At 38.7% G+C, this 24,253-nt stretch overlaps 2 protein-coding genes across 4 annotated transcripts in view; both read left to right on the plus strand.

Moving 5' to 3' along the window:
* Positions 1-13,656, plus strand: part of ptpn12 (protein tyrosine phosphatase, non-receptor type 12) — a 45,803-nt gene extending 32,147 nt beyond the window's left edge. The window contains exons 13-18 of one of the 3 annotated variants that reach the window (XM_023350056.1): positions 1,895-2,084; positions 3,113-4,052; positions 7,234-7,305; positions 8,587-8,640; positions 9,682-9,766; positions 10,563-13,656. In XM_023350056.1, the coding sequence (XP_023205824.1) occupies positions 1,895-2,084; positions 3,113-4,052; positions 7,234-7,305; positions 8,587-8,640; positions 9,682-9,766; positions 10,563-10,572 (1,351 nt within the window). In that variant the 3' untranslated portion in view covers positions 10,573-13,656. The remainder of the gene's footprint in view (positions 1-1,894; positions 2,085-3,112; positions 4,053-7,233; positions 7,306-8,586; positions 8,641-9,681; positions 9,767-10,562) is intronic. The other 2 variants (XM_014476034.2, XM_023350057.1) reach the window with 2 other exon arrangements.
* Positions 13,657-16,374: 2,718 nt separating this feature from the next.
* Positions 16,375-24,253, plus strand: part of LOC102219208 (round spermatid basic protein 1-like) — a 32,793-nt gene continuing 24,914 nt past the window's right edge. The window contains exons 1-2 of the mRNA XM_023350157.1: positions 16,375-17,107; positions 23,384-23,515. Coding sequence (XP_023205925.1) covers positions 16,483-17,107; positions 23,384-23,515 — 757 coding nt within the window. The 5' untranslated portion in view covers positions 16,375-16,482. The remainder of the gene's footprint in view (positions 17,108-23,383; positions 23,516-24,253) is intronic.

The following is a 24,253-nucleotide window of genomic DNA, read 5'->3' on the forward strand; positions in this document are numbered from 1 at the left end:
GTCGAGGTGAAGGAAGAGCTACGCCAAAAAATAAACAAATTCATGATTTACCAATATAGTGTTCCAAACCTCACCTAAGATCATGAGATACGGATTATGATTAAAAAAATCAAACACTGAAGACAAGAAGCTGATGGTTGTTCTTTCTTAATGATACGACATTAAGTTGTTTTTTTTTTGGCAATTCCAATTCCATCGATTATTCCGACAATTAATTGATTGAAAAAAATTGGCACATTCTGCAGACTTTTCATTTAACCACTTAAGTCGTTTTCAGACAATATTAGAAAGACGGCAAACCATTCGAATTAATTCCTTTTTGAAATAAGGAAAGAAACATTGCCTAAAAGGCAGCAACATAACATTACTTTATTGACTTAACATTCAATAAACTTCAAAAATACAAAATATTATTTGTACAGTTTTTGCTTAATTAGTGCTTTGAGTATGTTTAGATTTTTTTTTTTTTTGGGCAAATGGCGTCTTAGCAATAGATCAATTACTTGAGTTAGTTGGCGATTATTTCAATAACGGGTTCATTATGATTAATTCGATAAATCGAATTGTGTCAGTGTGTTAAACCACTTGTGTCTTGTGCAGGTTTTAGTGTTGGTGCCGCTCGTTTCTAGAGAACAGAATGATTTCTGTCCCCTAGAAATCATTCAGGTTTCACATTTAATCTTATGTAGTTTTATATAGATAATCCAAATCCCTATAGAAGCAGTCGGTGTCAGCGGAAGTCGTCATTGTTATTGTTAAATATAATTTTGGCCTCTCGAGGCAACAAATATGATAAAAATTAGATATTCTCTGGGGTGTTTGTTTTTCTTTATTAAAGAAAATAAAAGGATAACGTTTAGCCTAACGTGCTCCAGTTTCCAATAGGCGACTTTTGGGATTCAGCAGGACATTATTACGGTTTGAAAAGCTCTGCACCTCAAAAACAGAACTTAATAACTCGACGTTCTACTGTTACAGTATTTATAAAGGAAAGCAAACATCTCGTGGGCTTACTTTCTTCAACGTTTTAACAGCTTCGGCGTGCCTCAGCCGAGTGTAACGCAGAGACAAATAAACAATGAAAAGCTCAGCAGTTCGCAGCCTCTTTCAAAGAATAAGCCAGTGACAGCTGTACTCCAGAACTTAGGCTTAATGACAAAGGCTTTTATGGCTTGACTGCCGCACAGAAGGAAAGGAAATCCCCTTGTGCTTCTAGCCTGTCTGACTTTCTTTCTGTCTGTCTGCCTTTGATCCACGCAGCATCATGTGCAGTCACTCCTGCCTCAGCTCTAGCCTCAGTCATGTGCTCTTGAATTAGCACACCACCACATCCTTTCGCTGTTTCTCCGCATCGCTGCCGTTGCATGCGCACCAGCATGTAAACGCCCGTTTTGGGGGAGTGGAATGATGCCTTAGTGTGTAACTTTGTATCCTGTGTGTGATTCACACTTATATGCAGCTGAATTTGTGCAACACTTGAAGCTCTGCAAGACTACTTGTGCATTTTAGAGATTTTCTTTTTTTTTGCGGGAAATTTACAATCCCTGAATCTAAAGTTTGCTAAAGAGAAATAAATCAGATTCTAAGGATGTTTTTCGGTTTGCTCAGATACTATTTTTACTGTAAATCCACAAAATATGGGCTAAAACGTCCCGAGAGTCGAACCCTGAAATCTGGGAATATGTCATTTGTCTCAGCAGAGCAACTCTGGACTGTACTGCCAGACGCTTTAAAAGCCTGCCCTCTAGTGGTGATATCACATCCGAGGAATATTATTTTCCCATTAAACAGTATGCGAAACAAATGGAATGACAGTTAAATTCACCAACTTTGTCTTTTTACTCTCTCTTTACATCAGAAACTAATCATTTACTTCCTCTGTGGTTTGGTGTAGTTCGCAGGTGGAAGGTGACGTTAAGGAGGAGATTCTCCAGCCCCCCGAGGCTCACCCCGTCCCCCCGATTCTCACCCCGTCTCCCCCGTCTGCTTTCCCCACCGTCACCAACGTACGGCAGGACAACGACCGCTACCATCCCAAACCCGTCATACATGTCCTGGATACCACACAGCGCAGCCTGAAAGAGGTAAACTGAAATATATTTGTGTTATTTAGTCATTCGTGAAAGATAGTAGAGTGCACAGCATTACAGTAAAGTTAATTTCAAAAGTTATGAAGCCTGGTTGAGTTGTTCCTTTAGGTAATTTTATGCCAATTGAACATTAAGTTTGTTTGTAGAAGCTTTGTTGTGAATCCAAAATGAAATTATATGTGACTGAGGCTTTATTTACATAAAGATCTTTGACTAAAAAGTGATTTAAGAAAATGAACAAATTCCCTCAAGGTCTGATTCTCATCTCTTCTCCCACAAAGCAATAACAAACTCTACTGTGGCTCAGCTTAAACAAGGAAATGAGGGGACTACCATGTGTAGATCTCATAAATGTGGTTGGAAAACACCAGAGGCAGAAAACGACAACAGCAACAAAAACAACAACAATAGACTACATGCTAAACTATTACCATTTATTAAAATATTTGTGCTGTAGGAATATGTCACAGGAAAGTTTTGTATTTGTCCTTTAAAGTTGTCTGTAAAAGTCCCCATGAACCATATTCGGTTCATGGGGACTTTAATAAAATAAATATTTTATTTGCGTATCACCAGATTAACTGAATGACCAATCAACAAAATAATACCTGAATGAGATGCAGTCATGAATACAAACAAAGCTGCTTAGGTTTTGCTCTCGTAATTGTTTGACTGATTGTCTTTAAGTCCGACTGACATTAAGTTGTTACTGTTTCACAGTAACAGGTGCTTTTAAACCAATGCTGACTGATTTGTACTTGTCTTTACTATTAGCTTTTATTTATAGTTTTTTTAATGGTACAAAATGAGAAAAAGCTCTTATAAAACTGACTTCCTAGAAAAGAAGCAACAAGTTCCAGAATTAGTTACGTGTGCTGAAACATTTGCTTTATTTATAACACTTATCAGGTTAAATCTAGGATTATTTCATCCCATATGATATAAGGAAATCAAAGATTGCTTTGTTGGATGTTTTTTTCTTTCCGGAATGGAGATCACGTCTCGTTTCTTGCTGATTGCAGAACGAAGAAGCGAATAAGCAGCAGAACCAGTCCGAATCCAGTCTCCACAAACCTGCCAGCCAATCAAAGCCCAGAGATCTGAATGTACAAAGCCAGAATCAGCAGACCCAGGTCTCACACCTGGATCTCAACGACAACTACAACAACAAATCTTCGTCAAAGTCGACAAAGTCCGAATTGGGCCCGAGCCAGACTCCGACGCCCTCCTCGCCCCTGTCGCCGGTCGTCGAATGCTGCGGCGCCCCTCGGATCGAGAGGAAGCTCAGCATAGAGATCAAGAAGGTGCCGCTGCAGGAAGGACCTCGCAGCTTCGACACCTCCTCCTCCACAGGAGCCAACAATTCGACTAACAGTGGCTCCACGCTGCAAAGGGCCCACGCCTTTAAAGCCCGGTCCGGTCAAACCCTGCTGACGTCCAGCTCTTCTCTGTCGGAGGACTCCGGGACGGAGGGGGGGTCGGGCGGATGCGGAGAGAGCCACTCGGACGAGGGTGTCCTAACCAGACCGAACCACCTTCCCGTGACGAGTGACGGCAAAAAGAAGACGCAAGACTCGAAACCCGGCCACACGACATGGACGCACTCCTGCAACAGCCCCGAAAAACCGTTTCCCAAGACCTCCTCCTCCTCTTCTTCCTCAGACAGAGCCGCTCCTTCCTCCTCTTCCTCGTCCCACATATCCTCCTCCTCATCGTCGTCGTCCTCCTCCACTCCTGTCAGGACTGCCCTGAGTTTCACCAACCCCCTGCACTCCGATAACTCTGAAGAGGAGGGGAACGAGGAGATGTCCGAGCTGAAGGAGAGTTATCATAAAAACGTCTCCACGGCGACGGGCACCGTGACCACCTCGCCTCACCTGGAAACCCAGCAGTCCATCAGAAAGGTGCTGCCCATGTCCATCGCGGGACAGACCATCCCATCACCCTCTGCAAGCCCAGCAAGTATGTCAAGCTGTTTTCACTTTCTAATTCCTCTCCTAATTCAATATGTTTTGCTTTTGCTAATCCACTGACACACTTTTTCACTTTTCACACTAAATAATTTAAATGTATTTTGTTATGATTTTGGGTCATAGACCAACTCAAGTCGTTGCATAATTATTAAATAAATAAGCAATAAATCAATTAATCACACGATGAATTAAAATGAGCATGATCATTTCCATTTGGACCGCAGTCGTTAATATTGTTGAAAAGCCGCCATTTTGATAAACACCCAGTAGTTAGTTTGCATTACTTGCCACTTTGGCTGTTTTCCCTTATCCGGCGTGGAGCCACTGTTAGTCTAAAGTGAACAATTATTAAGTGAAGTGTTGTTTAGATATTATTACTTTTTTTTATCTTTGAGTGCGTGTACTTGCATTAATATGCCATTGGTTGAAAATGGTCTCAAAATAGCAATGCTATCATTTATCACAATAATTTCTGGGATCATTTATCGTCCAGCAAAATTTGTTATTGTGACGGGAATAATAATAATTGAGTTGAAGGAAAATGGCACAACTGAAAATATGGAGTGAATTTCTCATTGATATTACAGCTGCTAGTTTATGTATATATATACCGGTACTTATTTATTTATTGTTGAAAAGGATTGTTATTTGTTGTAGATCTAAAACTTCTCTATTAATTGAAAAGCATCTATTTTTTAAAATTCCTTTAGGCATGCTTAGATAAATTTTTTCGCAAATATAAGAACAGGATTCGGGTCACCTTCTTTCAAAATGCCTGCTAAATTTAGCCAAGTTTAAGAAATTAAGTACAAGTGATTTGGGTGCGGCATTGTCTTTTCAGTAAAAGCATCTGGAGTTATACTTATTATTAAAGTTTGGTAGTTAAAATACAAATACTTTATGTTGTACTTAACATTTTCCATTGCAAGAAAATTTGACAATAGTAAATTTACCTTGATTAAAAATCTTAAGTTTAATAAACAAATTTATATCATTCTTTAGTCTTTATGTATTAAGTGTTCTTGTTATAAAATTGAGTGCTTTTCCTTCCACTTTGCAATTATGCACTACTGTGTGTTGGTCTGTCTCCTAAGTTTCTCTCAAGTTTTGTGCGTTAGTTGCTTCAAAATGCGGGAAAATTCAAGGATCTTTTTTTTTTTTTCTTTGCAAGACACTGTAAATGTCAACAAATTCTCTTAACTTGGTTAAAGAAAAGAAAAAAACTCAGAAGACACGAGGGAAGCTTACAAGTAGAAGTAGCGGGAACAATGTGCAGCACTATTACTCCATGTGTCTTGCTTAAAAGCATGACTTCTCACTAATTGGTTTGGTTTGCAAGGAAGGCTGCAAACATTTGCAGCCAAAACATCTGTCCAAACTCCCTCCTCTTTCCGCCCCTCCTGTCTGTGTTTGTCCAAGCGATCGGTTTGGGAATGAGAGAAATCCTGTGGTTGTGTGTGAACTTGAGTGCACGTCGGACGGCTAAGGATCAACACTGCATGATACTGATTGGTGCCACATTTGTGCACGGCGGGGCTGAACAAAGCAGTGTCACCCTGTTGGCTTGTTTTGTCCTCTGCTGCCATGACTACAGGATGTGGGTTTAGTCGATTGGTGGTTTAAAGGCTGAAATTCCTCCTGATCTTTTATTGATTCTCTCTTCTTTTTTTTTTTTTTCTACTTTTAAGATTCTGGTTTATGGTGGTGGAGATGTTTGTTCTCGCTGTTGTAACGAGGGCTAATAAGGTTGAGCGTCTTGGCCTGCTTCGCTTTCTGGCACTCTTTTCAGCAGTGGCGGTTTTATTTACCGCTAGCTAACGGCGGCTGTTTGATTGTTGCAATGATCTAATGGCTGCTTGTTAACGAGGCGCGCTGAGCAAGCTGCTGCATCGTGGTGGTTGGATGAACTTTATTATTGACTTCATAACTAACAATAGAAGCTGTAAGTTACGTCAAATGGAGATGCGCTAATCAGGGTTGGCACTAATGAGAAACTTGAAGACGTGTGGCTGCATTTTAGTCGTCTGAAGGCTAAAATTATAAGCTTAGATGTCAGATTTTCTAAAGTTTATGTCTCAGCAAGAAAAAAAACATGACTTCAAATATTTTAATCTGAACATGCATATTCAGTGTGACTTACTTGATTTACATATTTATTGTTATGATTAAAATGCACAAAAGACACTGTAATAGGAAATAATCATTTACATCAACTAGAAATGATTGTAAATACTAGTCCAGGTCCACTGGACATATGTCTTAGCGTTTATTAAACCCTTTAGCTGTTCAATTTTACCAATTTTAAGAATATTAATACAATTTCTTATTAGAAACCATCAACTTAATCATTTTTGTTCATTAAAAAATCCAGTGTAGGACCTAAATACAGCTGGAGCCTGCAGATTATAATCAATTAAATATAAGATTGTTTATGTACTGTACAACTATTGTTCTCGTTATTGATGTGGACACTTTTAAGCACGTTTACTTTTGGAGTGGCATGCAAATGTTTAAGCCCTGGTAATGTCTGTGACAAAAACTAATAAAGAACTGAGCTGTGGTTTTCTATAATAAAGTAATTAAAGGCTCATTTTTACATGTAGTATCAAGTAGTGTCAGCAGAGCTACATCTTCTCCCTTAAATCAAAAATGCTCTGGTCAAGAAAAATATATTGGCTCTCGCTGGCGGGTGAAACCTCGAACTCGTTCTTCATCAAACAACCCAGCTAGAGCAGCAGTAAATCTGCAGCCCAGCTATAAACGTGACGACTAATCCGGAACACACATCCATAAAATATTAATATGATAGACAGACAAATAAATTAAGATAATTTCAAACCCACACAGTGTGCAGGCATAAAACTTTTAAGATGTGAACAGCTTGTCACCCAGGCCTTAAAACCAGCCAAAGCAGTGATATTGATGGAGTTTTTCTTTTAGAAACTTAATATTGTGGAAGGTAAATCTCTACAGTGAAAGAAAACATACATAAATATTACTTTAGTACTCAATCTTTGGAATATTAAAATGTCACAATCCCTCTGGAATAATAAATGATATTGGAAACAAGAGCAGCGTTTTAAATCATAGCAAATTACTTTCTCTTCTCTTTCTCTTCTCGGCCAATTGTTAACTTTCCCTCTCGTTTGCCCTCTGACCTCTTAACCCAGACTGCTGGGACACTGACGACTCTCCTCCCCCTCTCCCTGAGAGAACCCCCGAGTCCTTCATACTGGCCACAGGTGCGTTTGTGTTGGTCACAGTCGTCAGGTGGGTAAATCTGCGGTGGCGCAGATTTACTGGGTTGCCTCCATGCTGTCGGCCATCTTTTCCCGAGCTGGATGGACCTGTGAGGCTGAAATGCAAAAAAGATGAGCTGTGCTTAGCAAAGACCCAAGTGGTTGGCTGACGCTTTTTGGGTTGTGATTAATCCGTGATTAATTTTAGCACTGTGTGTGAAAAGGTATTGATGTTTTCCTCATGTTTTGTGATGCTCTGCCATCCAAACGAATAAGTTGGAGAAGAAGTGGTGATTTCTTCGAGTCTTTACCGCTGTTGCAACACTAGAGGGCAGCATTGACCACAGGTCCAGTGAATTCACACAACAAATACTTTTTCTGGTTTTATCACATTAAGCCCACATTATGTGATGGACTAACAGAAACTAGGGCATCATTGGGAAGTAGAAGGAAAGAGGTTCACGGTCTCAAAAGTATGGTTTAGATTTGTAGTAAACGGTTTATATGCCCTCTGAAAGTTTGCAAAAGTATAGAATTAAATTTTTTAATGTCTAGATGACGTGGAGAAAAAAACAAAGTCATTTATTTTTTAGGTTTCTGGAGTTTTTTTATTGTCTGAAAGAGAAAGATTAGTGTTTCTAGAGAATACATGGCTTTATACAGTAATTTTTGCTTAGTAGGCGTCAATTAATTTTGATTTCTGACACCTGTGTGTGTTACACTTGGATTACCAGACAGTTTTTAAAATTTGAGTTTGAAAAACATCTTTTTTTTTTGTTTCACATTGCAAATGTGAAGGAACCCTGCTACAGCTGCTGGTGGTTTGGGGGGTTTTCCTACGCCGCTCTGGAGACACCTGGATGTCTTATGTGAATTTTATTTAGGTGTATCATAGTAAAGGGGACACAACAGAAACGCATGCCACGTTTTTCAGATTGCAGATATAAAAAAGAAAACTGCCTTTTCTTTGCATCTTCCAATTATGCCTCGTTTTCTTTTGGTCTATCACAAAAAGAATTACAATAAATGATATTGACGAGGAACTGAAGTTGTGTGAACATCTTTTCAACGTGGGTTTCTATGACGGGACAGCAGATAAAGAAATTAAAACCCGAGACTCGCTTCGGAGTGAAGGTTTAGATTTTCCTCTTTATTTTTGGGGTTGGTAAAGTCTGATTCTGAAAGTAGCATGAGTGGAATGAGTGTGTGACGGTATGTTTCTCTTTTATCTTAACGTGTCCGTGGATAAAACGTTGAAACTGAACGATCGTCTTCCTCTCTCAGATCCTCTGGAAGTGAAAACATCAGCCTTAGCTGAATGGAGCTGCTCACAAAAAGGTACAAAACACTTTGGCTGACCTCGATTCTCTCTTTCCTCAGTTGTTTTAGGTTCTTAGCCTCGGTGTATACAGGAAAGATCGTCTCCGTTTATCTTCTTCCAGACTTGTCCGAGTGCTCACAGAGGTGGGCGGAGGAGGAAATGGAAAGCTTTCATGAATTAGCCGCTGAGCGATAATCGTGACAAGAGTAGTCAGGGGCAGCTGTTAGAGAAAGAGTGTGAGTAAAGCAGATAAAGAAGAGGGAGAGATAAAACAACTCTGCAGAGAGGTGCAATAAAAATGAGTGCTGTGAGGATTGTTTAATGATTGTTAGTGCCAATTTACTGCTTCAGTGGTTCTGGTGCAGGTCTGCGGCTTCATCCAAAGGGAATTACTCTTCGAGTTGGAAGTGTTTTCACTGAGTGCAAATTTAATTTTAAGAAAATCAAGAGACTTCCTTTTATTTGGTCCCATCAAGACCCAAACCAGTACTGCAGGAAGGTATTTTCTTCCAACTGGAGATCACTTTGAAACAGCACAAGTGCAAAACAAGTTTCATGAAGGTGCAGCAGCCAATACAGTCTCTCTTTCACTGTGAATGTCATTGCAAATGGTGCAAAAACACAATTGATTAGATTAACAAAATAATAAAGCCTGAGTAATAAAAGTTCTGCAAGTCAAGCACATGAAAGCAGGTTAGGACTTTGACTGCAGCTGACACACAGTACAGGAAGAAAAGGTTTTCTGTATAATCATGTAAAAAAAAAAAAAAAAAAGAAGGTATGGTTCCGACTCCAAGCAGTAACTGAGATCGGATAAAAACATCTCCAGTCTGACTAATTTAATGTTATAAAGCCAGACTTTAAATCTGCACTCGTTGTCTTTCATGGGATTTACCTCCTTATAGCAGCTTTGTGAAACTTTTTACAGAAGAACGTCTCACAGAAGCATGAGGATCTTCACTGCAAATACTTGTAGTTTTATCCGATTTTAAGTATTTTGAAAAGTCTCAAGTGAAGCTCGTCAAAACATTTTCTGTCTGGTTTTTTTTAATGTCCAGATGTCTCTGATTGTTGTGAGGCATCGCCAGCGGTGTCTGCATCAGACGGCAGCACGGCAGGAGTTAGCCAAGTAGACCTGGGTGGGTAAGTGCGCCGTCAACCTTCATTAATATATTTTACGCACTGGTTACTTCAGTGGATTGCACAAATTATTCATATTCCTTTTCCACATTTTGAGATTTTTGCGTATTGTTCTTGGACTTTATGTGCAATGCAGAATAGCATCAAACATATTGGTGTATTTGAACGACCCAGTCAAAGTTCAGACCTGATTTAAATGAAGAATATTGATGTTCAAAGGTTTGCCATACAGTCTGCCATTTTACAAAAAATAATTTACTAATTTATTTCAGTCTCTAGATGTACAAAGCTGGTAGAGAGACAACCTAAAAGACTTGCAGCTGTAATTTCAGAGAGTTGTTGTTCCACAAAGTGTCGACACTGCAGTTCTTAAAATATATCCAAACCACTTCAGGTTTTTATTTGTGGGGAGAAAAAAAAACTTTTGAAAACCATTCATCATTTTTCTTTTCCGTTACAGTTACAGTACGTACTACTTTGTGTTGGTCTGTCACATAAATTTCAGTAAAACTCATTGAAGTTTGTGGTTGGAATGTGACAAAATGTGAATAAGTTTAAAGAGGTTTTAAGGGGTACGAACCTAAAGGGAAAACGAATCGCAGCACATTTGCAGAGAATGTTGCTGACGGACATATTTCTGATGTGTGGCGTTGCCTTTGCTGAAGGGAAATCTAGCTTTGGACCGCGTGTGCAGGAAATATTGGGCTTTAAGAGCAGGCAGGATGGAGGGAAACTTTCGGATGCCATTTATTCCGTCCAAAGAAAAGCCAAACCCAGCTAAGACCCTTTCTCCTTTCAGGGTTCGGTAACCGCTGCATTCAGCCCAAAGGCCCTCGAGAACCCTCTGTGAAGTGGACATGATGGAAGGATCCATCCACCATCGGCTGTTTTCCCTATTAGGATACGGAGTCCGGACTGGTTGGCCCAAACGAAAACAAAAAAAAAAGAACAGGCTGTCACACAGGAAAATAAAATATGAGACTTTTATTCCTGAGTTTTTGCTCCTCACATTGTTGACTTCTGTAGAAGCTGACATGGGATCTCTCTCTGTTAAACTGATAGAGGGCTAAAAGAAGAGCCTAATTTCTTCTTCTTCTTCTTTTTTTTTTTTTTTTTACACTAAATGAAGCGAGATCTAAGAGACTTTTAAACTAGTTTCAAGCCAAATGAGAAGAAAAGCAACTTCATCAGGAAAAGCTAGAGAGCAGGGAAGCAGTTCTCTGTCCCAGAAGTGGTTCTGCTGCCTCCCGCTGAACGAACAATCTTCAAAGCGAACTTAGATAATCTCGTACTCATGATGCAACCTTTTCAGTTGGGTATGCAGAGGTTGCCTGGGTACTTTCTCTGACTTCTTTTGTATTGCTGTCTCTCTCTTTCTCTTCTTTCTGGTGCTACTTCACTCGAGATCAGGATAGATACCGGAGCACTGGGGGTTTAACACCATTCAGTAATTCGTCAACTTTGTTGTGGTTTTTCTATCGGGTTCCACTGTTTTCCATTTTTATGCCCTTTTTTTTTTTTGTTGGCGTCCGTATGCTAACAGGATTTGTTAATTGCTTGATTTTACCCTTGAATCTGACTTTGAGTCACTAATGTTTGAGAATTTTCTTTCTTTCTTATGTGCTTTAATCTATTTCCCTACCGAGTCTGAGAAACACAAGAACAGAAAGTATTTTTTTTTTTCCTCCTTTTTCACTGAATTTTTCAGACCAATCAGATGTAGCTTGGGCTGCGAGATTGATGGGGAGTTTTTAAAACGGCAGAAAATTCATAATAAGTCATCTGCAAAATTGAAAAGATCAATCATTTATTTATTAGGACTTAAAATCTAAAAAAAGAAAATGTATGTTTCTGGTTTTCTCTTTTCGGGCCCCCTGGTAAAGATGTGTCAAAAGCCTAAAACTAAATTCATTTTTTATTCCAGTAGCACAATCCTACACTGAAATCTGATTTTTATTTAAGAATATTTGCTATTAATTAATATTAACAGAAAGACCTCTAGTTGTTTTGTACTCTTTTCAGTATTCCCATGGTCTGTGGAAGAGAAACGGGCCCACAGCATCACGGATCCACTACTGTACATAACAGTAGGCACAAAACGGTTTCAGCATCTTCACACCAAAACCCACCTGGACTGATTAATGTGGAAAAGTTTAATATTAATCCTGTCTGACCAAAATCCTTCTGATCACTGTTCTAGAGCTAGTAGAAACTTAGTAAATTATAAAATAATGGAAAAGTGTAAATTATGACATGCTTAAGTTGCATTTAGTTCATTGAAAGAGGGACCAACGATTGTTCCAGCTGTGACTTTGTTTAAAAACAATCTTAACTTTTGTCCCCTCGCCGAATAAATGTACTGACATTACATGCTGGACTTTTCAACATTTCTCTGTAAGAAATTGTTTCTCTAATAAAATATGAATATTTTGGGTTTTTTTTATTATTATTATTATTTGAACAGTCTTTCCACATCTTCACCAGGGGTGTCGGTAGCTCTGGCCAAAATCGTGTTGCTGTTTTTGTCCTCTTCCTGAAATGTCTCCTCATGGCTTCTCGCGGTATATCTGTGTTTCAGAGTCTGAATGTTGCACCTGAAACACTTGAAACTGGGATTTGACCGAAATATTAAACCGCCAGCTGCTCCTCTTTCACACACACACACACACCAACAGGCTAACCCCTGTACCTGTTGATGATCCTATAACACACCAGGAGCAGCTATAAAGACCAAGGACCTTTTTTTTTTTTTTTTTTTTAGCAACAGTGGCCGTACAGTATATGCATAGTTTTTTTCTATAAAGATAAAGAACTGTATAGAGCAGTTTAGATATGTAAACTGTTTCCAGTTTCTTTTTGCTATTCTTTAAATATTTGCATTAACAGAAGATGTAAGAAGTTCAGTGCATGATGATGATGATGATGATGATTCCTCCCCATAGATAATGTAAGTTATTCTGATATCTTATGGTGAACATGTTCAGGGTTTAAGTTTTTTTTTTTTATTGTTTTCAGACTTTATGGCTAACAGGTTAATAAATGTTTTATTATTGGGCAGAGCAGGAAGCACAGACCGCCCACTGGGCCTTGAATGATGACTACAATGGGCTCTGGATAAGATTGTATTAATAATAATAATAATAATAATAATAATATTGATGATGGAAATAATAATTCATTGTTTTTGTACATGATATTTTGAAAGTTATTTTTGTACACAAAGTCGTTTGTTGCGTCCCACATGCTCGCTCAGCTTCTCCATTTTATAAAACCTCCCTTTTTCTCCCCCAGTGATTTTATGCGCTAACATTTTTTTTTTTTTTTTTTTTGTCTTTTACTTAGCATCCTAGGATTTAAATTTTCCTTAAAGCTGTGATACTTTACTGATCGCTTCAATTAAGCAGATGTAAGCTGCTGGCGGTTCAGAGTTACACAAAACGAAAAACACACACACACACAGACACGATGTGGGCTACTTAACTGTTTGGTTTTCTCGTTTTTTCTGTCTCCGCTTCACTCATTTATGCAAACCTCAAGCTCAGAAAGGAGCCCAACTCCTGTGCCTTTAAGCGAGAACGCCTCCCATCCTCTCCGACCTCTCCTTCAATCGTCATTTAACTGAAATGTGAGTTGATTCGCTGCCTCATCCTCTTGCTCCACCATAACACAAAAACACACACAGACCCACTCCAGATGTTTGTATATTGCGGAAATCAATCAGTAAAGATGAACCTAAAGTAAGCATGTTCCTGTTTATGTTTTGTTTCTCGTTCAGGTTGAATGACGGTGTGCGTGGATGGTAATCATTTTAGGATGCAGACAAGATGAGCTTGTAAAAATTCACTCTTTCTTATTAAGTTATAATCCTGTCTAATAAATTAGAATATGATGACTAGATCATGGATCATATGTGAACTGTTGGAGGGATATTAATGAACATTTGTCGTGGTGTTTCTACGCAGGCTTGGAAAAAGGGAATCATTTTATGGGCACAGGGAAAAACATCAAAATTAGAAAGAAGAAAATTGAGCTGAGTTTCCACAATTTATTCTTTTATATAAAATAATACCAAGCCATAAAATAATGTAGCTAAAAATGTTCAAAAAGCATTTTGTTTTGTAGTATTTTTCTTGTGCTTATTGTGCAAAAACATTATAGGTTTTTTATCATTCTGCTCTTTAAAGATTAACATAAGTATAACACACTTGCATAAGCTGGTTAATTAGTGCTCTGGCTTTTAGCATGCTCTCTGAAGCTCAACAGTGTTTAGTTTTCTGTTTGTTTTTGTTCCTAGAAATATTTTTCAAACGCTTTTTATCCCTGCGAAAGAGATTAAGGCATGACTAATTCCCAGTCTTTTAACAAAAGATCATAATTTTCAACTCCACAAGTCATCCTTAAACTGGGTGTGGCTAAGAAGTCGTCCAGAGGAAGAACATTTGCTTATTTTCCCAAACAGAATAGTTATCACAGTTAACATTTTCTTGTTGGATAATGCGTTCCAACATTTTCTCTTTTTGAGTTTTGTCATTGTGAAGCAGCTGATCTAAGTTCAGTTAAGAAAAATAAAATGAATGAAAAACTGTCATTATTTTTTTAAAACAGAGAAATGAAAGTGATTTTAACTGGAAAATATAGGGAGTTTTGAAATTCAGCGTATGCTTGATTTGTGTTAATTACACAGGGATTAATAATCATGACACAAGATTCACTATTAGACCAGAGGTTGTCCTTTGCAGTGCTTAGGTAGGCAGGGGCTGGGGGTCAAAGGGTCAAAATGACCTCCGAGGGAGCCAGTTCCCACGCTGAATCCTGAATCGGCCACACACACTAACTAGTGAAAAATCTGGCAACGTACCCCGGAAGACATAAAATCATAATTATAAAACGCATGACCTCTGATCCACATGCTCCTCTAGAGCCTTTGCTAATGGACTATCCATCTTTTTTTTTTTTTAAGTGCATTACTGTAACTGTAAATTCTGCTGAAAGAAGAGAAATTGCATTCGTGAAAATTAATAACATCTCATTTAGATTTAAATTAGCTAAATTGAAGGGTCGGCAACTTTGTGTTAAAGGGCAGGGAATTAATTAGGGATTAACAGCATGCTTCATCAAGAATCCGGGAATCATTAATGTTTCTTATTTACAGTCATAACATACATTAGAGGTTAAGAGTTGTGATCCAAATGCATGGCATGAACGCCCTGATCTGTATGCTTTAATGATTACGAATCATTCATGAAGCTATTGGAATAATCTTACACAGCTTTACCCAAATATGCATTTTTTTTTATTTTTATTTTTTTACACAAAATAGAGACTGAACTGTGTGCATAACTAAAACAAAACAAAAAAAACCCTCACCATTCTTTCTGGTTCAGAGGTACTGATGCAAGCTCTGATATTTTATTTGGCACAATATGAATTAAAAATGTTTCAAATGTAGCACGGTTGCTGCCTTAACTGGGCCACCTCGGTTTCCCCAAAGAGCGCTTTAACTCGTTATGCAATGTTATAAATATAACCAGCTACAGCTGAGCATGTGTAGCTGTAGCACCAGGATGCACTGGCGTCTGAAGACACTGCAAACTGTCGGCTCTGTTTGAAAACATGTAGAAAATAGAAAACCTGCAGGAAATACTGCATTTGAATCGGAGCAACACCAGTTCCCACCTCTAGCTTGCATCTAATCTCAACATCTGATGCGGTTTACTATGTCAATAACCGGCTGGTATTTGCTAACATTTTTGCCTTTTTCTGGAATCGAAGAGAACATTTAAAATTCATTGAATCAGAGTTTAAACCTAGCCAGAAGATTTACAACCTTGTATAATAAAAAGCGAGTGCGATGAGCCTGTTGCTGTATATATTAGATTCCAAAAAAACAGAAGGCGTATCTTTTTAATTACAATAACAGGAGGGGACACATTCATACTGACTTGATTAAAACTATCGAAGAGTAACACTTTGAATCAGATTGGCTGGCATCTGTCAAGGGAGAACAGATATCCAAACCAACCTGATGCCATGTGAAAGTGATTGCTCCAAATGCAACAACTGGTTGTGCTAACGACTGCCATGGAGCATTTGCTTAAACTCGCAGTCTTTTAAATTAGCGAGGAGGAATTTTTGCTGAATTGTTTTATTTCAGCCACATTGGAGGATTTCAAGCATGAACAACCTGTTTGACATACTTCCCCAGCAGCTCAGTCAGATTTAAGTCAGGACTTTGATTAGGAAAAGTTGGACCAAATTGATTTGGACTTTCTTCTCGCCTAATAAATAAAATTAAAACTGCATTTTGCATCTACTTAGGTTATCGTTGTATGACTTCTAGATTATTTTCCAAATCAATATATAGTAAAATGTGCTTTATTAAATCAAAAATATAGTTTACTAAATCGTAGTTGTAAATGCATTTTTTTTTTCTCTGACAAAATTACTTGAGGCAATTTACATCATTCAATGTCTGAGATATTGAGATTACTCTAACTTTAATACACAGAGATATCACTGATGTGAAAAACAGTTCCTTATTTATTCAGGCTAGCCCCGCCCCCCGCTGTCAGTCATAATTTGACCCCGCCCCCCGATTCCATACTTGTCAATCAAGGCTAAGCCCCGCCCCCACATAGCTTGTACGTCGCGGAAAAAAAAAAAACCAGCCGCATCGGCGGCAGTTGGGGAAGAGAGTAAATAGAGGGAGAAGCCTCAAGATGGCTGACTCGCAGGGCTCTGTTCACCTCTCCGGAGCTCCGGCTGTTGCTACTTCTCCTTCCGCTGCCGGAGCTTCGGTCAAAAACGGACTCGGCAAGGCAGCCGAGTCGAAGGGAGCCGCTGACAACCGCCCGCAGTGTTCCGGAGATTTTAGCCCACCGCCACCCAAGAAGGTCCGAGTCGAGGAGAGGAGCGTTAAACCCAAGAAAGTCAGCAAGGACGGCGGTGATGGAAGCAACGGCAGCGGGAAAAAGAAAACCCAGCAGCTCACTAAGCAGCAGAATCTTAGTAGCAGTAGCGCGGGCTTATGGAGCTTCAGCCCGGTTAAGACGAACAGCGGCAGCAGCCTTTCGGTGCCTGCTGCCGATGGATCCCAGCCACTCAAAGTCTTTAAACAGAGCGATTTCTTCCTCCACAAGGCGCCTTCCTCGAAAACCAAGTGTAAAGATAAACAGAAGGAGGAGAGGGAAAAGAGGAAAGGAGGCGGGGAGGAGAAAAAGAAACATGAACTGTTGGTGACCTCCGGAGTTGGGAATAATGTTACTAACAGCAACGACATTAAAGGGTTTAACAACGTTTCTGCGGCGAAGAGAGAAAACGGAGATGTCCTGTTACCATCAAAAGGTAGGCCATGATAATTTTCGTTTACGTCTTTAATACCAGAACTTTAGTGTTTGTAATGAGTGGTCTCGAGTTGTGCTCTTTGGTAGCTTCTAGGATGGTAGATTCAGCCATTTGAACATGTGGCCCTGACCCAGAGAGCGTCTGCCTTTTAACATATCCCAGCAGTCCCGCTTTTAGCTCCCGTTTTAAAGCCACCGCTCGTGAAATCATACACAAACGAGCCAAGCGCTTCTGTAGTCGACATTTGAACGCCGGTGGGGGGAATGTTTACAACCTGTTTAGTGATTTTTAAACCCAGTTTGATCGACGTGTCTGTGGCCTGAGCTCTGCCAGCTTTTTTTTTTTTTTTTTTTTGTCGCTCGCTCACCCGCGCGTGAACCCTCGAGCTCTAGAAAGAGCAACGGTCCGTCGCGCGACCTGGTTGTTGGCGTTATAACCAGCCGCTCTCGTGCTGCGGCGGAATAGTTACGTAATTACGACGTATGGCTACAATGTTACACATTTTATTAGAAAACGGCAATTATAGTGAAACTAAACCAAATGTCGACCTAGAACCCAAGCCGAGTTTTTTTTTTTTTATGCTTCTTCGCTTTATTTTTATTACGAGTTGTGAGCGTAGAAGAACTACACGCTCATTCTGTCAAAACAATATGACAGCCGCCCGCCATTATAGGCTAAGTGTTGTTTTGGTAGTGCACCACGCCCCCCTCTGTAACCTCAGGCTGTATGGATGAGCAGTCAGACGGAGTCCTGAGCTTAAACAATTACGAAGGTGGCAAAAATTCATTTGGAAATTAGGACAATTTGTTTCACATTAATTGCATTTACTACTAAAGTGTCATCACGGGCAACTGTGTTGTTAAGTATTACACATTCTGAGAAACAACAGTGACATTGTCACATATAGTTACCTAAATAAACTATTCAATCCTTCTATGACTTAACAATTGCATATTGAAATAAATTTTATATATTTGTAAGGTTTTATTTTATTTTTGCTTTTTGTCTGAAGGCACAAGCCTCAATTTACATTTTTCTTTCTCTTCTATTTATTCTACATCATGTCATTGGTTGAACCAATCTCCTTGAGTTACTTCATCTTACCAAGTGCATAAAACCAGTGCCAGGGCATCTGACTAGACTGGCCAAGTTTAATATTGGAAAGCTGAGTTTAAATGCAAGGCTGCTACTTCAATAATATGACCTATTCTAAATATTGAATTCATGCAGTCTTTGCAACAACAATTCTGCAGCTTTATTATATTTTAGTGACAGGTTGAGTGCCACAGTATAGCAGTATTCATACACTTTTTACTTTTCCGTATTTATTCAAGTTATAGCGAATATAATTTTTTATTAATTCTGAGTCACACATTTTACTTTAAGTTTTAGTCTGTCTTTTGACAAATGTGTAGTTTTGTTTTATTCAGCTTAGCCATCTATTGTCATTTTATGACAAAATTTACTGTCAATATAGTTGACTAAAATATGAAGTCACATGAATGCTTTTTATTGGGTCTTGAGTATAAATAATTTCTTTTCTATGGGAAATCTCCTTTGAGACTCATGACTTTCACCCTATGTTGGATGCAAACCGCCATACCCTACCACTCGAGAATGTTTGGTTTTTCCGAACAGGTCTTTCTTTCCTAGAACCTAAGCATATGTTTAGTCAACATATGCTTAGGCTGGGGATGTAGCTTTGGAGAAGTTTAAAGTTGGATTAGGTTAGGAAACAATATCCCAAGGGTTGATGGACATCTTTATTTCATCGTCCACAAATCTGGCTTCTATGGAAGATTTGGCAAACGAGAGCTATTGTGGAAATAAATCTTGTTTTCAGTTTGCCAAAAGGCATGAATGGGACACGGCAAGGTGTTCAGGTAAACCTGGACCAGGGTTGAACAATGTGACCAACATCCAAATTGCGTGGCAGAAAAGTAACACGGCGCACCCATCCCGACAACAAAGTATACAGTGAGATCGACTTTGAAAACAATGTATAAATTTCCTTCCACTCTACAATTGTGCATTATATTCTTTTGGTCAATCACTTAAAATCCTTATAAAACACATCGCTGTCTGTGGTTGTAATGTGAAAAAACGTACAGGGTAGACATATTTTTAGACAGATCTGTGTTTTGTTTTCTGTGTGCCTCTGTCTCCTCACAAATGAACATTTTTAGTGCTCTTACTCCAGCGGGGAGATCCGGTGGGCACATGTCGGTGTGTGTGAGCGCATGATGTCACCCTTTTCCAGTTGGTCAGTTTAAGAGGTCATGTCACACGATGAACAGCTACTGCTGTCAAATTGGACACTAGGATAGGATGTTATTGCCCAGAAAGGTTGGAAGATGCAGTGCTGTAAACAGACTTGGGGGGTGGGGGGGACTTTAATATTGTTGGTGTAAAAAAAAACTAGCAGGCAGTACTTTATAAAACTACAGTATTGATCAAAATTGGTATACATCTGTGTATTCTTGCTTTAAATATAAGGTAAACAATTTCCTTTAATGCTTTTCATTTGACATCTATAGTTTGCAACATGAACTGTTATTTTCTGACATGTCTAGTAATATTCCTTTCACTGGTGTTAAACATTTTTCTCAGATGTAGTTTAAGCATGGAGACTAATAGGGTCAGAAACACTTTCTTAAAGTTGCACTGTACTCTCTCTTGAAGGGCAAGAATTCTCCTACGAGGATCCAAGCAGTATCAGATCATCAAGTAATATTATTAGTGTTAGCTGGCGTTGGTGCTTCCCTGAGGGAACAGCGACTGCTGACTGCATTTAGTCCTGCAACAGAAAAGGGTTGGTTGTTATCGGTATACGGTTTAAGACACTTCTCAGAATGAAATCAAAATTTTGTGAGGAATAAAGTGGAGCAAATTTTTACTCTGTTAATAAATTTAAATAAGGAAATAAAAAAGGAGCAATAATTAATGTTTAAGTAGCTTTAAAAACATCCTTAGCCCACTGTCGATTGTTGGAAACATGCATCAAATGTCACTTTTTCTTTTAGTTTTCCCTCCAACTCTGACCTTTGTTTGTACCTGGGATAGTCAAAGGGTTTATTTATAAGTTAAAAAAAATTACTTTGTGTTGATGTAAATGTCTAAAGGTTATCCTGGCCAGTGAGAGATGACTCAACAGATTTAAATAAAAGGTCACAGAATATCTCAGAATATCTCTTGGTCACAGAATGTCAGATATTCTTTGACCAAGAACATGTAAAACAATGTTCAAACAAACAAAACAAATCTATACTGAGATTCAATTGCTAAACAACAAAAGCTAAATTATATTCATAATGCTTTTAAAGTGATATAAATAGTGATATAAATTGTTACCTAAACATTTTTTTTCTCACCAAATATTTTCCATATTTGACTCTTGAAAAAACAAAAACGAATGGACCCATAAAATCTGTTTAACCTGGCAACTTCTCTGACATCTATTAAAGGAACTTTTAAGTTGCTCAAACGTCTTAGTCGGGGTTACGCCTGGGTTGGATTTAGTTTCCCTTATTAGATATAATTTTTTTGAGGAGCTTGGGCTTGCTATACCAGAAGTAGCATAATGTTTGGGTTTCCTTTATAAGATGTCGGTGTACTCAGCTTGCTTTCATTGGAAATAAAGGATATTTTCTTACCTATAGCTATTTGTGAATCAAAAATCTGACTTCATGCACCTTTTTATTATGAATAAATTCAGTTTCGTTTAGGGGCCGTGTGTGTGCTGAGATGCTGTTGACAGATCCACAGTATGAGCCTTCTGGAACAAATATGGTTTTCATTTAGCTCCTTTTTTAAAAAAAAAAAAACAACCAAAACTTATATAACTTTAAGAATGCGACAGAGGCTTGATGGATTACACTTCCCAGCGTTCCTGGGTACACAGTGTTTGTGCTTGTTTGAGTCTCCCGTATTCAAACATGAAACATCCATTAAACTAAGCAGAGTACTTCTTTTCTTTCATGCATTTGTGTTCTGTTTAAAAAAAGAGAAAAGTGCACAGCTTTTCTAATATTGATGGAGAGACGTTGAAACTGGAAGAAACAGTTTGTCAGTATTAGTTTACTACATCAAGATTTCTACAGTAGCAATATTATGTTGCTGCAGGTCCAAATGTTCTCCTGCATTTAAAGGTGACCGGGGTCACCATGTTGCAGGTGTGCTCAGAAATGTCTGCAAAAATACACAAGTTTTAAGCACTGGTGAAATGAGAGCAAAACTGAGCACAGACAGTGAAAGAATGAAGCTGTTTTTCATTCTACATTGCATTTTTCCCTCCCCAACAGACAACATCAAACAAAGACCCACTGATATATGCGTATATCTTATTTTCTCATTTTGTTCCCCTGAATTTAAGACGCTGGATGCGAGCAACGGGTGGTGTAGTTGAAGATTGCGAGCCGCCTGCCTCTGGCGTCTTTCCTGTGATCATCGGAATGGTGAAAACCACCCGCTGTGCTCCCCTTCAAAACCGATGGCTGCAGCAAAATCAGAAAACAAAACAACCAGAGAAGGGCTGCACATTGGTTTCTGATTATTTATACCTCCACAGAAGTCTGTATATTAGAACTAATGAAGCCTATGAGAAAGTTTCTGTTCGTTTCTGTGGGGAATCCCCCTGTATTGAGCTGTGATGCAGTCTGCTTTTTCTTTTCAGTGTAGTTGAGGTTGGGTAACCCACCTGGGCTGCTGTCTCCTAGACGCAGGAACAGACCATTTATGAATCTGGCAGTAAGGTTGAGGCTCCCTCCACTAAAGCCTGCTGCTTCCTGTTGAGCCAAACTGATATGACACCTGCAGCTTTTATTTTCCTCATTTCTTTGAGTGATCTGACATTTATTTTATTCTTGATGTTCAATTTATGAAATGAGGCACAAGAGTGTATTGAGTTAGTTTTCCCTTGCTAAATTTTGACGGACCACTCTATTAAGGCTGCACAATATATCGACATTTCAAAATCCGAGTGTGTTTAGAGTGCGATAATTGTTGGCTTATATGTTCCAAATGTTATGAACTTGCATTTTATTTGTTAATATATTAATTAGGCAGTTGGACAGAGTCTCAGAAGCAGATGCTAAAGGTCGCAGAGAAATAGAAGCTCAAATAAGAAATACAGGATAAAAGAAAGTAGACATATACTTACCAAAATTGCCACCATCGCAAGCCTGTTCGATATCCTGCAGCTCTAAACTCTACCAGACATTCACCGATTAGAGATTTCTGGCAGTTGGCAAAACTTTAGAGAAAAATCTACTTTTTAAAATTCTTTTTAAAATCCTGATATCTCCTTGAAATGTTTCTTTCTACAGTTTCTTGTGTGAGAGATGTCATTCATTATTCATGATAGGATCAGAGTTGACGTCGGGGTGTGTGTGTGTGTGAAAAAAGTAGAATTTCTGTAAAACAATGTTTCACATTTTAAATGGTCACTTCCACTGATTTATTTCCCTGACATCTATATGGTCAATATGATGGATGCCTCTTTTTTTCTACCTGGAAAAGGCAATCAAGAAATGACCAAAATGGCAAAAACTCGAAACAAACACTGCCTAAATATTTTCTTACATGTTTGCTCCTTTTTGTTAAAACATCACTGATTCTGATATAGTTATTTATACCTTAAGAGTCTTTTCTTCCTCAGTAACAACTCCCACATATGGAGAGATGGTGCATTCACTGAAAAGACAGAAGATTGGAATTTCTGTGGTCAGCTGGTCATGTTGAAAATTGGTAGATTTCAGTAACCAGCTTGCTTGGCGTTATTTGAGTGTTAATATCGTACCATCGAATCAGTTCACTTATTATTCTTCTACGCTCCTGCAAGGGTTCTTTTATCTTTGATCCTGCAAACAGTGAGCAGAGCTAGACTGTGGTCTTCTACCCGCAGTATGAAAACACAGCTTCCTTTTTACCAGCTGCTTCTGCTGACAGGGTTGAAAGAAGAAAGTTATCAGTTTTTTTAATGAATTTTTTATGGGAAGTGAAAGGAAGCAAATGATCAAAGAGGGCGAGTAATAAAAGATTGGATCAAACTTGGAAGTTTTATCAAGAAAGGTGGAGGCTCGTTGCTCAGCCGGGAACTGCGGGTGTTAGTCGGCGTCCTTGCTGTGCCTTTCCAAAAAAAAAAACCACTCCAGCAAATAAAAGAGGAATATTAACATTTTCAACAGATTTTTCTGGTTTAAAAACCTTAACCTGGACTAAGTGCGCATCAACTTGTGTGGTCTGAAATAATGAAACCTACCTCATCCATTTTTGCAGAAAACCCCAACAAGGACAAGATGAAGGCGCGCGAAAAGAAGAAGGTGAAAGAACGAGAGAAGGAGAAGAAAAAGCACAAAGTGATGAATGAGATCAAGAGAGAGAACGGCGAAGTCAAGCAGCCGATTAAAGGTTGGTGGAAACACTCATGCATACCAAATGACGAGCGGGAGGGAAACAAATCTCGTCTGTTTAAGCTGCAGTTGGTGAAAGTGGTATTTTAAGATGTCCAACTGGAAATGCCCCCGAACCAATTTAAGTTACATTTACAATAAATATTTTCTAATTAAAGTAATTATCAGGGAAGTTTAATTGTTAAATCATAGCCTAAACGACAGAAAGTAGCACAAAACTTTGACATAACATTCAAAAATGAAAATGTTTGTAATGTCAGACATCGGAATGAATGTGCTCCATATTTCAAACTCTTTCTTGGTGTGCAGTTAATCATTAGTGGAAGATTAATGTTCAGAGGTTATAAAAACTCCTAATACGGTGCCGTAAAAATCTAAACGTTTCACTGTAGCGGGGCTGGCAGCAGGAAGCTCAAGGTGTGACGATAGCATCTGTGACATTAGGTTGACCTTTGGGGCGGGCTTCCTGCCATGTGATGAAACGGAGCTCATGATTTATTTAGTTGGACCATCTGACTTTCTGTGAGTTTCTGCACTCTGATTTTAAAGCTGTGACACGCCTCTGTAAATACTTCCTTTTTGGCTTTTGGCCACTTTTGTTTATGGTTCATAAATTAGTTTTTTCTCCTACTCTTTGTCTCGCAAACGCATTAATATCCTCTGAAAGGTTTTGTATTTTGCCAACAACAAACTTAAATTCATTTTGATTTAATTTAATAAAAAAATCATAAGCTGA

The sequence above is a fragment of the Xiphophorus maculatus genome, chromosome 17 (assembly GCF_002775205.1).
Source record: "Xiphophorus maculatus strain JP 163 A chromosome 17, X_maculatus-5.0-male, whole genome shotgun sequence".
NCBI lineage: Eukaryota > Metazoa > Chordata > Actinopteri > Cyprinodontiformes > Poeciliidae > Xiphophorus > Xiphophorus maculatus.